General features: G+C 47.9%; 1 protein-coding gene across 5 annotated transcripts in view; it reads right to left on the reverse strand.

Moving 5' to 3' along the window:
• Positions 1–210: 210 nt before the first annotated feature.
• Positions 211–14,990, reverse strand: part of KDM5C (lysine demethylase 5C) — a 32,508-nt gene continuing 17,728 nt past the window's right edge. For 3 of the 5 annotated variants that reach the window (XM_054565711.1, XM_054565710.1, XM_054565709.1), the window contains 14 exons: positions 12,149–12,268; positions 11,844–12,038; positions 6,979–7,160; positions 6,765–6,889; positions 6,489–6,636; positions 5,762–5,867; positions 4,697–5,055; positions 3,940–4,078; positions 3,276–3,455; positions 2,971–3,108; positions 2,196–2,795; positions 1,842–1,911; positions 1,502–1,701; positions 211–1,396 (listed from right to left, as the gene is read on the reverse strand). In XM_054565711.1, the coding sequence (XP_054421686.1) occupies positions 1,031–1,396; positions 1,502–1,701; positions 1,842–1,911; positions 2,196–2,795; positions 2,971–3,108; positions 3,276–3,455; positions 3,940–4,078; positions 4,697–5,055; positions 5,762–5,867; positions 6,489–6,636; positions 6,765–6,889; positions 6,979–7,160; positions 11,844–12,038; positions 12,149–12,268 (2,928 nt within the window). In that variant the 3' untranslated portion in view covers positions 211–1,030. Of the gene's footprint in view, positions 1,397–1,501; positions 1,702–1,832; positions 1,912–2,195; positions 2,796–2,970; positions 3,109–3,275; positions 3,456–3,939; positions 4,079–4,696; positions 5,056–5,761; positions 5,868–6,488; positions 6,637–6,764; positions 6,890–6,978; positions 7,161–11,843; positions 12,039–12,148; positions 12,269–14,990 lie in introns of all 5 variants that reach the window. The other 2 variants (XM_054565708.1, XM_054565707.1) reach the window with 1 other exon arrangement.

Consider the following 14,990-nt stretch of genomic DNA (forward strand, 5'->3'; position numbering starts at 1 on the left):
AGGTGGGGAAGGCTGGCTTGAGGGAGTGGGGGAGAGTGGGACGTGCTGCCTCCACTTAAGGAGAACCTGGTGGAACTCCATTCCAGAGCCCAGAGCCCTAGCGCTCCCGCCAGCTCGGCAGCTGCTCCACTGACAGGTGATAGAGGCACTCACTGTTTTCCCCCTTCGAAGAGAAATGCACTTCAGAAACATGTTTCCAAAAAATGTTGCTAAGGGTTTTATTTCTAACAAGAGGAAAATAATAAAATAAAATTAAAATAGGCTTCAGTTGGAACCAAGTTTCTTGTTTTGCTTTTTCTTTTGAACAAATTAATTACACACCAACAATCTTGTTTTATTACAACATGAACCCAGGAGGAGGAAAGGAGACAGGGCAGAACAGGGAGGGAAGGTCCAGGTGGTTGTGAGGACAAGCACCAAAAGCTTTCTTCAGATCGCAGGGAGCCCTGGTGAGCTCCCCAACCAAATCATTTTTAAAAGAAACTGTGAGCACAGCTATGTGAAGTTTCCTCCTCCTGGGTGGCCCAGTCAGGAGAAGGAAGGAGAAAGGAGAGGGAGGCAAAGGGGAGAGGGAAGGAGGCGCAGGGGTGAGGGAGGAGAGTGAGGGGGGGAAGAGGTGACGTTAGTGTAGCCTGGCCTGGCCAGGGCTGGAACTGGGGCAAGGGAGAGATCCCCCCAGCTTGCATATGCACTGGCCTTGTCTCTGGAATGGTGCTGGCCCAGCCCCAGCCACACCCTGCCCCGCCCTGCCCCCCGCCCGTCCTTCTATCTGCCTCAGGTGTCTAGGAATGCTGGTTAGAGGCTACCAGGGAGGGGGACTCCAGGGGCCGGCCCCCAGGAGCTGAGGTCTGAACAATACCTTGGAGTCAGAATACAAAAGTCAAGGGACTTAGGGGTGGGCTGGGGTGGGGGGGGTGGCCATCCCCCCTACTTGCCCACCTCCCAAGAAGCAGGCTTGATGGTCAGAAAGAGGATCCTTGAGGCCAAGGGGGGGGGTCTCTGTTGGGGTCTGTGCCAGGCTCAGCCACTGTCACAACTGTTGGTGAGGCGGCTGCTGTGGGCAGGGCACATGCAGCCGGGGAGTCAGAGTGGAGAAAGGGGCCGAGGGGCCTGAAGTGGCCCCTAGGGCCGGCTCCAAGCCATTCTCATTCTCCTGGGAGCTGGGGCTGCCAGTGGTAGGGAGGGGTTGGGGAGGACCCTCAGCCCCAGTCTCCTCCTCCAGCTCCTCTTCCTCCTGGGCCTCCTCGGCCTCTGGCCCTGAGCTCCGGACCCTCTTTGGCTCTAGCTCCTCTCGGGCTGGGTCATCACCCTCCCCACCCCGATCCACCTTCCGCCGCCGCCGCCTCTCCAACGCCCGGCCCCGGGCCCGGCTCCCATGGCGCTCTGCCTTCTCCAGCTGTGATCACAGACAGGCAGAAAGAGGTGTGGGCCAGTGGTCAGGCCTGGGCTCCCCTGCCTGCCTGGCCTGATCTCCTGGCTCTGCCCACAATCCCTTCCTCACCTCTAGAAGTGTGCGGATCCGCTCCAGGTCTGGAGGCTGCCCAGCCTGGAGCAGCTGCCAGATGCTGTGGTTCTCATCCAGGGTCACCTCAAGTAGGTCCCCCTCCAACATGAGCTCCTCCAGCGGGGCCCGGGTTGCCTCAGGCAGCTCCAACACAGGGCCAGTCAACTGTGGCAACAGCGAGGACAGCAGCTCCAGGTCTGGGGGTTGCGGAGACAGGCTGGGTTAGAGGCTGCCCCTGGCTGCCTCCCTACTACCTTGACAGAGCCAAGGACCACGTGGGTCAAGTCTGGTGATATCCCGTAAACAGCCTACCCACATCTAGACCTACCTCTCTTACCTGAGCCTTCCCCCGGGGCTACCTTCTCAGGACTGGTCACACTGTCTCCATTCTCCAGCAACCCCTGGACCTGCCAGAAAGAGCAAGAACGGGGAGAGTGGTAACTGAAGACCCAGGACCTGTTCTCCCCCTCAACCCGAGACTCGGGACTCCCCACCTCCTGGAGAAGGGGAGACACAGGCTGCCAGCAGGGACCAGTCTAGGAATCTAGACAGAACAGAGGATGGGGCAGGGAGGATGGGCCAAAGGAGACCGAAGGTCAGAAGGTCAGAGATCGGAAGCAGGGCTGGAGCCTAAATAGGGGTGGGGGCTGGGACAAGGATTTGAGGACAAGAGCTAGGCTGGGCAACTCACCTTAGGCATATCCTTGCCACTGCCTTCTCTAAGAGGATCAGAGGCGGGGGCTGAAGGGTAGGTGGGGGGCTCCTCTGGTCTGGGTTCAGCCTGTAGCCGCTGGCGAAGTTCAGCCAGCCGTCCCAACAGAGCAGTCACATCCTCAGAGGCCAGCGCCTGTCTGGCACGACCCTGCCAGCTGATGGCCCTCTCTGTGAGGCACTGCAAGGCCTCGCCCTCGGGCAGCCGTACAGGCAGTCTCTGCAGGGCTACCAGCAGCGCCAGGATGGTCTCCAGGCGCGGACGCCGTGAGCGCATGCACAGCGGACATAAGAATTTGGTGTCCCACTCCCACCAGGCCAGCAGTGGGGATGAGGTGGGACTGGCCCTCGGGGAGCTGAGGAGGCGGGGTACTGACACACACCGCCCATGGAACCAGTCCTGACACAGGTCACACTGCAGGGCTCCCACCCCAGCCGGCACCTGCCCGCACACACAGATGGAGGTTGCAGAGGAGGCTGTGGTCGATGATGCCAGTGGACTGGGTTTGGCGGAGTTGGTGCGTCGCAGTTGCAGGATACCCTCCTTCTCCTTCTGTTCCCCCTCCTTGAAGGCCACAATCTGCATGCCCAGGATGAGGGAGAGGTGGTCAGCGGCCCAACCCTCCCTGGTCCGATGCCACGAACAGCCCACTCTCGGGAGAACTGAAGCCCAGGGGGCAAGCAGCCTGCCCAGGATCACCCAGCTCAGACACTTGTCGCCGGGCTCTTCTCCCCATTTGGCCCAAGCTCCTTACCACAGAGCCTGGGTCCCTGAGGTCCTGCGCAGATAGCCCCAGCAGCTCTGTGTCAGACTTGTACAACCCCAGCTCCTTTTCCATCCACCGGCTGCGTTTGGTGCTGTCTGAGCCGGCGTCTGCACACGGGCAGAGCACCTGAGGCAGGCGGGCAGGCAGGCAGAGGAGGGGCAATGGGCTTCCCCTGCTACTTACCCTCTCTCCTCCCTTCCCCAGCACCCCCGAACCCCCGTGTTCGTATATGAGCCGTCTCACAACAGTCAGGCCAGAGGCTGGAGAAGCTGTGGGTCAGGTCCCGGCCTCACCTCCAGCAGCGTGTAGCAAGAATTCTTCTTGAGGAAGGTCTTAGAGGCCTTCTCCCTCCAGGAGTGCGCTGTCAGTACCTGCAGCTCTAGCTGTCTCAGCTCCTCCAACCCCACAGGTAGGTCCCGGCCCACAGCCACCAGGCCCTCCAAGTCATCCAAGCAGGGGTAGTGGTCACCATTCTGGGGCAGGGGCAAGAGGAAGCTCAAGTCAACATGCCAATATCTACTGATGTCACTCTATGCCCGACCTTGAGCTGGGAAGACGAGATGGACTCGCAGTGTTGAGGCAGAAAAAAACAGCAATCATCCTAAGACAAGTATACCCACCGGGCTCTACCCCACAACTCCTATATCCTACGTCCACTGGCTCAGCCCCCAGATATCCACTCAGTCCCCAGGACCACCGGACAAGTTATTTTGTTGTGGTTTGCCTCTTCTACTCCTTGTCCCCACCATTGTCACCCTCACCAGCAAGCGTCCTCTCTTCCCTCAGGCCAGCCTCACAATCCCTCCTGACGCTGCTCGCTAAGCCCATTTTGCCTCTTCACAATGTGCCGGCCCGTTCCTCTCTCTAGCCAACCCAACCCAAACAAATGTATGTCATCTCTCCTGGCTGGACTGAAGGTCTGGGGTGGAGGCAGGAGGCAGGTGACAGGGTCCTCACTTGGATTTCATCCACATCAGCAATCCAAGCCCGGGCCTTAGCAAGAGCCTCCTTGAGAGCCTGGATGTTGGGCAGGTGAACAGGGATGTTTTCTGCCTCACGGATTATGGCCTCGAGTGTGGCTGGTGGATGCTTCTGCCTAAAGGTAGGGAAAAAAAGAGGCTTTAGTCTGGGGTGGTCTGCCTGACCAGAAACCCAGCCTGACCACCAGATTTATCGGCATGAGCCCCTGGGGCTGCCATGTGGGCCTACTTGCATGTATTCTGCCTACGGGTGGCTGCCAGTCAGTCACTGCTTGCTCCAGACTGCACGCACCCAACTTCTGCCAGAGCCCTCGTGCCTCTGCTTGTCCGCCAGTCTGTCAGCCTGCTGGCAGTGCCTACACACACAACCTGAGGTATTAATCTTGTGCTGCGATTTGTCAGACTGCCCTATGCGTAATGTCTTTCTACCAACATCTGTCCATCTGCCTGTTGGTGGATGTGCTCGTGTGTGGGAACACGTCAGCCTGCAGAGCTAGCTTTCTATATACTTCTGTATCTGTCCATCTCTGCTTCCCCACAAGCCTGTCTCTGCTTCTATGTGTATATGGAGTTTAAAAAAAAAAAGGATAAGATAGGGAACAAAAAAGGGAAGGAGAGTCAGTACACCAACACAGGAGTCTGGTGCCCAAGGCCACCCATGGGAATCATCTTCAGCTTCTCCAGTAAAGACTGAAGGTTGGAGTAGCGCAGGGAGGGGAAGAGGCTGGACTTACCTGGCCTCCAGGCAGAGGTGGGCCTTTTCCTCCCAGCGTTCAGCAATGGTCAGCAGCTCCTGCAGCTCGGCCTGGGCCTTATCCACAGCAGGGCTAGGGGCTACACTGGCACCCGCGACCAACAGTCCCCGCATGACAGCCAGGGTGCCCCTTCGGGCTGAGGGGGCCAACGTGCGTTTCACCTCATCCAGCCATCGCGCCTGTTCCACCTGCCGCTGGAGCTGCTGGGCCTCAGGCACCTCCACCCCCAGCTGCCGCCCCCTCTCCAACAGGGACTGCAGTAGCCCTGGACTGGAGGGTAGTGAGGCCAAGGCCTCACGGGCCTCAGCCTGGTAGGCCTCCACCTGTTCCAGAATACCCTACCAGGACACAGATGAAGAACAAAGTCTTCAGCTGGGCCCACTCAGAGGTCCCGTCACCAGATCCCCTTACCCCACCTACTTTCTCACCCTTCAGTATTTGGGGAGAGAACCTAACATGGGCTGGACTCTCCTCCTTCGCCATGCCCCAACAGTGGTTCCTAACACTCACTGCCTATTGGAATACCCCGGGGAATTTGTTAAAAATGCAGATTCCTGGGCCCCACCCCTCAGATTCTTAATAGGGGCTGGTAGCAGTCTGTGCTTTAAGTTCCCAGAGGATTCTGATGTATAGGACCAGGACACCCTCCGCGCTCTGCTATGCTTGGCCTTCTCACAAACCCCTACACTCACACCAGTGTCCACGGCCTTCTCCATCCCACTTTTCTACCTTCCTGAACTTGACTCAGCTTCCCAAACCCACAAACGCCCTCGTTACTTCCCCCTTTTCCTCTTTCACCTCCGCCAGGAAACCTTCCCTTGACTCTGCATCCTGTACTCATACCCTTGCCACCTGTCCCTCAAATCCCATTTCTAAGAGGCAGTCACAAGACCCTTTGCCTCCGACCTCCCATTATTTTCTCACATGTGCAACCTGTCTTCCCTAAATACTTGGTACTTTTTAAGGGCGTCAAACGTGGCCTGCTGCTCAGGTCCCCCAACCCTCCTGGTCATTCTGCAGCACTCCAAGTCCACCTTTACTTACCTTAACATCCCCAATCTGGTGCATGGCACAAGGCAGGTTGTTCATCTGGTCCAGAAAGGCTCGGAGCTCAGCCAGGGTCATCTGTAGACCAGCTACCCTGTGGGGACTATGAAGTTTCATAAGTGGAATTTCAGGTCAAAACCCAGTCCCCTCCTTCCGTGTCTATGCCGAGACCCAACACTTTCCTCACACTTTTCCTCCTTGATCTCTCATGCTTCACAGTTCCCCTCAGCTGCCCAGGGTAGGAGGAGGGCTCTAAGATACAAGCGCATTCATACGATGAGGGGAAAGAATTACGAGAGACGAATATAGGATGTTTCGGAAGGAGGGCACGTGCTTAGAAATTAACTATGGTAACAGAAGCTGGACTTTTCAATCTATCCTCTACCGTGAGCTCTATGGTCAGGTTTATGCTTCTCTGTCCTTTTCTTGCCCCAAACCTTCCACAGCTCCTCCCTGCCCACAAAATCCCTCAGCCTGTCTGAAACCTCCTCCAGGTACTGATAAAAGAACATTTCTAGCTTTCTTAGGACTGAGACTCTTCTCCACTCTAGTTGCCTGGTTTCTCTGCCCTCCCCAACACCCCCCAGGCCACCTCGCACTGCAGTACTCGTCAGCTGCCTACTGACGTTGTTGCCCAATGGTACTCAGAGTCCACCCCTTGTAGTACCTTTCCTAGGTGCTGTCTCAACAGGCTACCTGTGCCCAACACTTCATGCTGCCATACCCAGCTTCCTGGCCGCTGACCAGTCCCAGAGCCCGGGACACGCAAGCCTCTGCCTCACTCAGGCAGTTCTTCAGTCTCTGCAGCAGCTCACTGTTAGGAAACCTCCGCTCACGGGCCTCAGACTCTAGTGCTCTCAGCTCTTCAAGGCCTGGAGAGAGAATGAGAGCAGCAAGGAGTAGGCAGTATTGAGTAAGTGCAGAGGAAGGGGGTGGGGGGTACAGAAGAAAAGGGAGTAGAACTTGCCTGTGGAGTCCCTCTGTCCCCCCCATCACTCACTGCGCTTCCGCCCATCCTCCACCTCCAGGGCCACTCGCACTTTGTTGGCCCAGGTGTCAAAGGACTCAGCCCGAACCTTCAGCTTATGTAGCATGGCAGGGAGCTCATCCAAGGTGTACCGATACCTGGAGGAAGAGGGCAGGGAAGAGCACCTCTGGCCCAGCTCTGCATCTCCCTCCTCGGCCCACTTCCTCCAGGTAGGCCCCCTGCTCACCGCAGGTACTGCCGGCTACTGGAGCACTTGCAGAGGTCATTGATGTGGGAAAGGCAGACAAGGCCGTCTGGGCAGTCGTAGCAGGCCAGGGCTGATAGGAAGCATGTGGTCTTACACTTGATGCACTGGCGCTCATCATCCGGGAGCAGCTCAAAAGCCTCTCGCTCAGCTTCCGTGATGCCCTGGGGGCGTTCGACCCATGCACATTATATAGAACCAGAACAGGGCCGTAGAAACCCACACCTCAGCCACTACTGAGCCCCATGTTAGAAACAAATCTGTCCTGAGAGCTGTAGGGGAGACCAAACTTCAAGGAGCACACTGCTTCTATGAAGGCCAGACTCTCACAGCTGTGGGGAATCAGATGACCCCGGGGACAATCAGTGTGGGCTGAGCAAAAGAAAAATTAGATAAGACTCAGATCAGCTAAAAGGGCCTTTTGGATGGAAGAAGGTAGGGAAAGTGGTGGGCCAAGGCACCAGAGAGGTGGCAAGGTGTAAGAGTAGCTAAGAGAAAGGCCACGTACTGGGGGACAACGCTGGCTTCCACTCACTCAGCGCCCACTGTGTTCTAGGCACTGTGCTGGCTGCTTACCAGGCAGGACACACTGCATACACATATGTAAGTTACAGAAATAAAACTATGTGCTCGGGTCCACTGTTAAGAGATACTATATATTTTTAACAGCATGGCTTCTAAACCTAAACAATGACTTCATCTGTTGCTCAGATGAAGAAAAAGCAATCCATTCCAAAAATGTAGGACCAAACGGCTTTGTGGGAGAAACTGAAAGAATACAATGCTACCACTGTGGGCAATTTTAGAGATTTTAAAGGGACATTTTGATTAACAGTTTTTAATCTTCTGTTTTGACTTAACACCTAACCTCTGCATAAAATATGAGTCCAGTGCACATTACAAATCCCACTTGGCCATTTATTAGCTGTGTGATCTTGAATAAATTATTTAAACCTCTCTAGGTTTCAGTTTCCCTATCTTGTAAAATGGAGATAACAGTACCATCCTCATTGGGTTGTTAAGAGGAATTAACAGAGATAAAGCAACTAAGGACTTAGGAAAGTACCTTAACACTTAGAATAAGTAGAACCACATAAGACCCAAATAGCCAAAGGAATCCTTGTGAAAGAAGAGCAACGCAGGGGGTATGACACTTCTTGATTTCAAACTATTACTACAAAGATATAGTAATCAAAACAGTATAGTACTGACATAAAAACAGACACATAGACCAATGGAACAGAACTGAAAATCCAGAAATAAACCTGTGTGTATATGTATATAACAGCCAACTAATATTTGACAAGGGAGCCCAGACTATTCAATGGGGAAAAGATAGTCTCTTTAATAAATGGTGCTTAGAAAACTGGATAACCACATTGCAAAAGAATAAAATTACACCCCTATTTTACACCACTCAAAAAAATTAACTTTAAAGAAGTAAAACATAAGACCTGAAACCATAAAACTCCTAGAAGAAAACAGAAAAAAAAATCTCCTTGACAAAAAAATCATGCAATGATTTTTTTTGCATGATACCAAAAGCACAAGCAAAAAGCTAAAATAACTAAGTGGGACTACATCAAACTAAAAAGCTTCTGCAGAGCATCATTTTCAACAAGATGAAAAGCAAACCTATGGAATGGAAGAAAATATTTGCAACCATATTATCTGATAAAGGGTTAATATCCAAAATATATAAGGATATAAATAAAGTCAATGGCAAAAAAGAAACACTTTAAAAAATGGACAAAGGACCTGAAAAGATATTTATTTAAAGACATATAAATGGCCAACAGATATATAAAAAGATGCTCAACATCACTAATCATCAGGGAAATGCAAATCCAAACCACAATGAGATTATCACCTCACATCTGTTATTAGGGTAACTATATAAAAAAGTATTGGGGAAGATAAGGAGAAAAGAAAACCTTCATGCATTGTTGGTGGGAATATAAAATGGTGTAGCCACATTGGAAAACAGTACATAGATTCCTCAGAATATTAGAAATAGAACTACCCTAAGATCCAACAATTCCACTTCTTTGTATTTATCCAAAGAGATCGGAAACACTCATTCAAAAAGATATATGCACCCCTATGTTCATTACAGCATTAGGTACAATGACAAGATATGGAAGCAACCTTCAAATGATGAATGGATAAAGACAATGTATATACAGTTGACCCCCGAACACAGGTTTGACATGCATGGGTCCACTTACATGTTGATATTTTTCAAACCCTCTGTATCCCTGGGTTTTGCGCCCGCAGATTCAACCAACTATCAAAAACTGTACTTTTAATCTGCAGTTGGGAATTTGCAATGTAAGGGGCCAACTGTATGCATTGCCATTTTATATGAGACTGGAGCATCTGTGGATTTTGGTGCCTGTAAGGGGTCCTGGAACCACTCCTCCAATGTCAAACATTAGATGCAAGTTTCCACGTGCATGAGGCAGTGGGGAGTAGGGAGGGGGCTGGTGCCCCTAACCCCTGTGTAGTTCAAGGGTCAACTGTATATAAAATGAAATATTACTCAGCCATAGAAAAAAAGAGAGAGAGAGAAATCTTGCCACTTGCAACAACATGGATGAACCTAAAGGGTCTTATGTTACATGAAATGTTAAAGAAAAACCAATACCACATGATTTTACTTATACGTGGAATCTAAACAACAAAACAAACCAATAAAACAAAACAGAAACAAACGCAGAGATACGGAAAACAAACTGATGGCTGCCAGATGGGAGCGGGTGTGGGTGATGGGTGCAAACTGTCCATAACAGAGTAAGTCACAGGGATGTACTATACAGTACAGGAAACACAGGGGTGGGCAAAAGTAGGTTTACAGTTGTAATACAAATAACTAGTGCAATAATAAATAATAATATAAGAATAAGCTCCATGTTTCACATACTCACAACTGTAAACCACCTTTTGCCCACCCTGGATAGTCAATAATATCATGACTATGTATGGTGACAGATGGGTACTATACTTCTCAAGGTGATCACTTCCTAACATATATGCATGTCTGGTCACTATGTTGTACACCTGAAACTAATATAATAGTGTATGTCAACTATTGTTTAAAATAAATTTTAAAAAATAGAAAGAAAATAAAAATAAATTTTTAAAAAAGAAAAAAGATGATACACACACAATGGAGTATTATTCAGCAGTGAGAAAGAAGAAAATCCTGCCATGTGTGACAACATAGACAGGCATTGAGGGCATTATACTAAATGAAATTAGACAGAGAACTACTAATAGGATATCACTTATATGTGGAATTTTAAAAAGCTGAACTCACAGAAACAGACAGTAGCCTGGTGGTTGCCAGGAGCCTGGGAGGTAGAGGAAATGGGAAGATGCTGGTCAAAGTTATAAGTTTGGGGGCTCTAATGTACCGTATAATGACTATACAAAAAAAAAAGTGCTTGACAAATATTTATTGCTATTAGCTGTAATTTTCAGGTAAAAATACCTATTTCACAGGCCTATCTCACTTTACTAAGGAGGAAGAAGCTAAGTCTCAGAGAGAGAGTGTTACTAACTTAGCCAATGTGAGACTCTGCCTGCAGTCAATTCTGACTGAAGACAGAGAACACTCTAAGGACGAAGCCCCAAGTATTTTTAGATCATGGACTCCTGTGTGAATTGGATGCCAACTATGAGCCCTTTCCCCAGAAGAGTGTATACATGTACACACACAGAGTCTTTTACAGAATTTCAAGACTGGGGGTCCAGAACCATTCTCTAAAGTAAGGGCCAAGTATAAAGAAAACCAAATGATAGGATGAGAACAGCTAGTCTTCCCACCTTGGTTTGGCCTTCTTCCTGTAGTCTGGCATGGCCCTAGGGTCATTATTTAATAACAGTACTGAACAGAGAAAGAAAATGATGCCTGAAAATGCCCAGGGGCTCACCAACTAATGCTACAGAGAGGCGCCAGACTTCCAACACATATTCTTACTGCAATTCTCCTTACAGCCCGTGCTCATAGGGAAGTTGTTAGTGAGCTTTAAAGTAAGAAAGTGTTACCCTAAATGGGCAGCAAGGGATCCCTCAGGACTAGCATTCCTTTGTAATCCTATGGAGGGCTCTAGGTTACGTAATTCCCTAATTGGGCAAGTGTAGAGCTTTAAGACGGCAGCTGAACTGTACTCATCTACACACACAACTGACACATGCTTATGAGAAATCTATTAAAGGAGGACTGCTTTCTACTTGGAAATATTACCTTAGTGTAAGCTTCTAAACCATCTGAATGTAAAAAAAAAAATGGCATTTCCGAAGAAATATTCGTATTTTATTTTCTTCATGTATTATTATTATCAACAACAGCAGCTGCTATACAAAAGTGCAGTAATAGGTGCTTTGACATAAATCACCTTATTCAAGCTTTACCACTTTGCAAGTATTTATTTCCATTTCACAGAGTGGAAAAGTGAGACTGTGAGAGGTTAAGTGATTTGAAAAGGTCATCCAGCTAATCTGCATATGTCAGCCTGCCTTGTTGGGTTATTTAAATAATAATAGCAGCTATACTAGCACCTGCCTGGCTCAGCTACTTAATAAACATCATAATCTATTTAACTATTCAAAATATAGGTGCTATTATAATCCCAATTTTTCAGACAGGAATACTGATATTCACTGAAGTACTTTAACTTGTTTGTGGTTGTTGGTAAATGGTAGAGCATGGAATGGAATGTGGTTCCCCATCCAAATGCATCTAGTTCTTTTTACTATTTCCCAAAAACAGACATCCCATCTACTTCTGGAGGCTGCCCCTTCCTCCCCCACCTCTGATCCAGGGCACTTTCCCCACCACCCACCTTCTCCAGCAGAGCCTTTCGTAGACGCCGCTCCTCTTGCACCATGATGAACATCTCCTTATGCACAGCTGCTGCCAGGTTCAGGTCCAGCTTCTCTGGGCAGGCAGCCATCTTGCATATGAGCTCCTCATGGGAGAAGACGCAGTATCTACGGAGGCGGCGGTAGTGCTCAATGCACTGGCGCCCAGCTGGCAACTGTGAACAGGTTCAAAGTTGAGTTTGGCCAAGTCTGGAGGCCATGGTGCCTCAGCTTCCCCATAACCCTTCTGCTTTTTCCCTTCCAGCCCACCATACTCCAGACTCACCCAGTCAGCAGTGCAAAAGTTGACAGCCTCGGCAAAATTGTAGCCTTGGTTGAAGCCACTGTGGTAAGCCCGAGGGAAGGTTATGACAAATTCTCCTGCACACTGGTTTGTGCGGACCACCTGAGGAAGAAAGGCCAAAGTCATTGAGACAGAGGTTTTCCAGTCTGCGGAAACCTAAGAGCAGGGTTCTTAAGGGGACGAACGAAAGCCTCAGTGAACACAGTCCAACAACAGGTTCCCAGACCCTCAAATTCTTGAAAGGAAGGACCATTGGTCTCTGCTCTCAAAGTTTTGTATTGACAAATGACAGAAAAATTTGAGTCAAAAGTAAAAAACATACACACTAAAACATTTCAACTTCACTAATAATTTTTATAAAAATTTAGAACATCACCTTTCAGTAAACTAGTCAAGGTTCATTATTCAAAACTAATGAATAGTTTTATTCATTAATAATGATTTTTATTAGTCATATCTACAGCTTGGAGAGCCAAATCGTTCTGCAAGGTTTGTTATAAAGTCAGTGGGCCCTGCCATTCTCCACTCCCCAGAGCCAATCACTTTCACCTCTTCTATTTTGGCATTTACCTTAACACTGAATAAATAACTTGTCTCTATATGAAAAAGAGCCTACCTTTCAACATGCTTAATTTTCTACGCATGTATTAGTAATTTAATCCCCACTTAAAAAAAAAAGATTTTATTTATTTTTAGAGAGAGGGGAAAGGAAGAAGAGAGGGAGAGAAACATCAGTGTGTGGTTGCCTCTTGAGTGCCCCCTACCCAGGACCTGGCCTGCAATCCAGGCATGGGCCCTGACTGGGACTCAAAACTGGCAGCCCTTTGGTTCGCAGGTCGGCACTCAATCCACTGAGCCACACCAGCCAGGGCTAATCCCCACCTTTTGGACAAGTGTCCAACTCTACTACCAGTTTTCACCTTTCTTTAACAAGTCTCTCATACAGCCTTATTATCTGTTCCAATCTGGCCCCGCTGTCCTCCCTGGATCATCACTCTCCCATGAAGGATCACCTGTGTTCCCAGATCCCATGTTTTCCTTGCTTGGTTTATTCCTTTGCTGTGCTTGAGCACATTCTCCTTTAGCTTCCTGAGAAATAACGGAGAGCGGTTTTTTGGGGGGGGTGGGGGGGCTTAAATTGCATATAGAATTCTAAGTTGAAAATCATTTTAAAAGCATGGCTCTAATCTTCTAGATTCCAGTGTTGCTTTTGAAAAGTCTGACACTATTCTGATTTCTAATACTTGGAATTAAACCTGTTTTCTCTCTCAGGAAACTTGTAGATTTCTCTGGTCCCAGTGTTTGATATGAAAATCCACCAAACATACCTTGGTGTGAATTTATCTTCATTCATGTACTGGGTAGGCCCTTTGATTCTAGAAACTCAGTCTTTCGATTCAGGGAAATTTTCTTGAATGATTTCATTAATGATTTGATCCTTTCAGTTTTTATCTATTTTGTTTTCAGAACTCCTATTTGAACATTAAACCTCCTAAACAAATTCTGGCTTTCTTTGCATTTTTCCATCTTCATCTTTTTATTCTATTTTTTTTTTCCTGGGAGATTTACTTAACTATTCATCTTATAACCTTTTTAAAAAAATTTCTTTTAGTTATGCTAGCATGATTTTAATTTCCAAGAACTCTTTTTTGTTCTCTGTATGCTCTTTGAAAACAGTATTTGTTCTTATTTCATGTTTGCAATACACGTTCATCTCTGAAGACATTAACGAGGCTTCTTTTCCTTTCCTTTTTAAAGTTCACTTCTCTCTGCCTATGCTCCGTTTCTCCAAGTTGCTTTTCTTCCTGTTTGGTTCTATTTTCTACAAGTTTCCTTGGTTGTATGTTAATTTGTGGCTACTTATATTGAAGAGTAAGAAACAAAAAAGAGGAATAGAAACTCTGAATATATAGGTGAAGTTTGTCAACTGAGAGCTTCACAGTAGCGTGATCTGATGGAGACATGTAGTTTGGGAAACTGCAGGTCTTTCCTTTTGGGCCAGATTCCCCAAACTCTCCCATTTTTTGCCTGAAGGAAAAAGGTCTGATTGTCAGTGTTCTGAGAGCCAAGGGCAGGAAAATAGTTGGGAACCTCAGCATCTAATATGTACACAATAACAAATCCTACTATTTTCCACTGTACCTCCACCCTCAACTGTACCTAGAAGACCTCAATCCAGAGATCGATTTTAACCTCTTCAAAAGTAAATTTCCAGGCTTTTGCTTGAGTGAGGAAGGGTCACCTTTCCAGCTGCCCAGCATGGGAGGGTATCTCACAGCTTCTTATATAGAATGAACCAATCCTTATTTTCACCTCATTCTTCTTTATCCCCATAATGCCTGGTGCCACCAACTACTAAACCTTTGGGGGATTCTGAGGTATAGATCAAGTGGGTTCGCAGATGTACCAGTACCCGTTTAAGACTGAGTTTTCTTAATCTGTTTTCTAGTTTCGAGTATTTTGTTTATCATTGTCTTCTCTCATTTATCCATTTTTATTCTTTTACCTTAAAAAGAAAAAACCTTTTGTGCCATTTTAGTGGAGTTTCAGTATAGAATGGAGGTATCCATGTGTGTTTAATTCATCATCTTTACCAAGAAGTCTCATAAAGTTTTCTAAGATGAATAATCAATGTGATAAAGACAAAGTGAAGTAGGTACAGTGTCAATAAGGGGACCAATAACCTGTACTCTCTAAAGACAAAGCTGCTAATACCCATCAAGAACCTAAGACCTTTATATCTTCAATCCAATGATTCCTCTGCTAGGGTTCTAGATTAATGTGGAGAGAATTAACATCCTAACAATACTGAATCTTCCCATTT

This window comes from Pteronotus mesoamericanus, unplaced genomic scaffold (assembly GCF_021234165.1).
Source record: "Pteronotus mesoamericanus isolate MK-2021 breed Mesoamerican mustached bat unplaced genomic scaffold, CSHL_Meso_final contig_166, whole genome shotgun sequence".
Classification (NCBI taxonomy): Eukaryota; Metazoa; Chordata; class Mammalia; order Chiroptera; family Mormoopidae; genus Pteronotus; species Pteronotus mesoamericanus.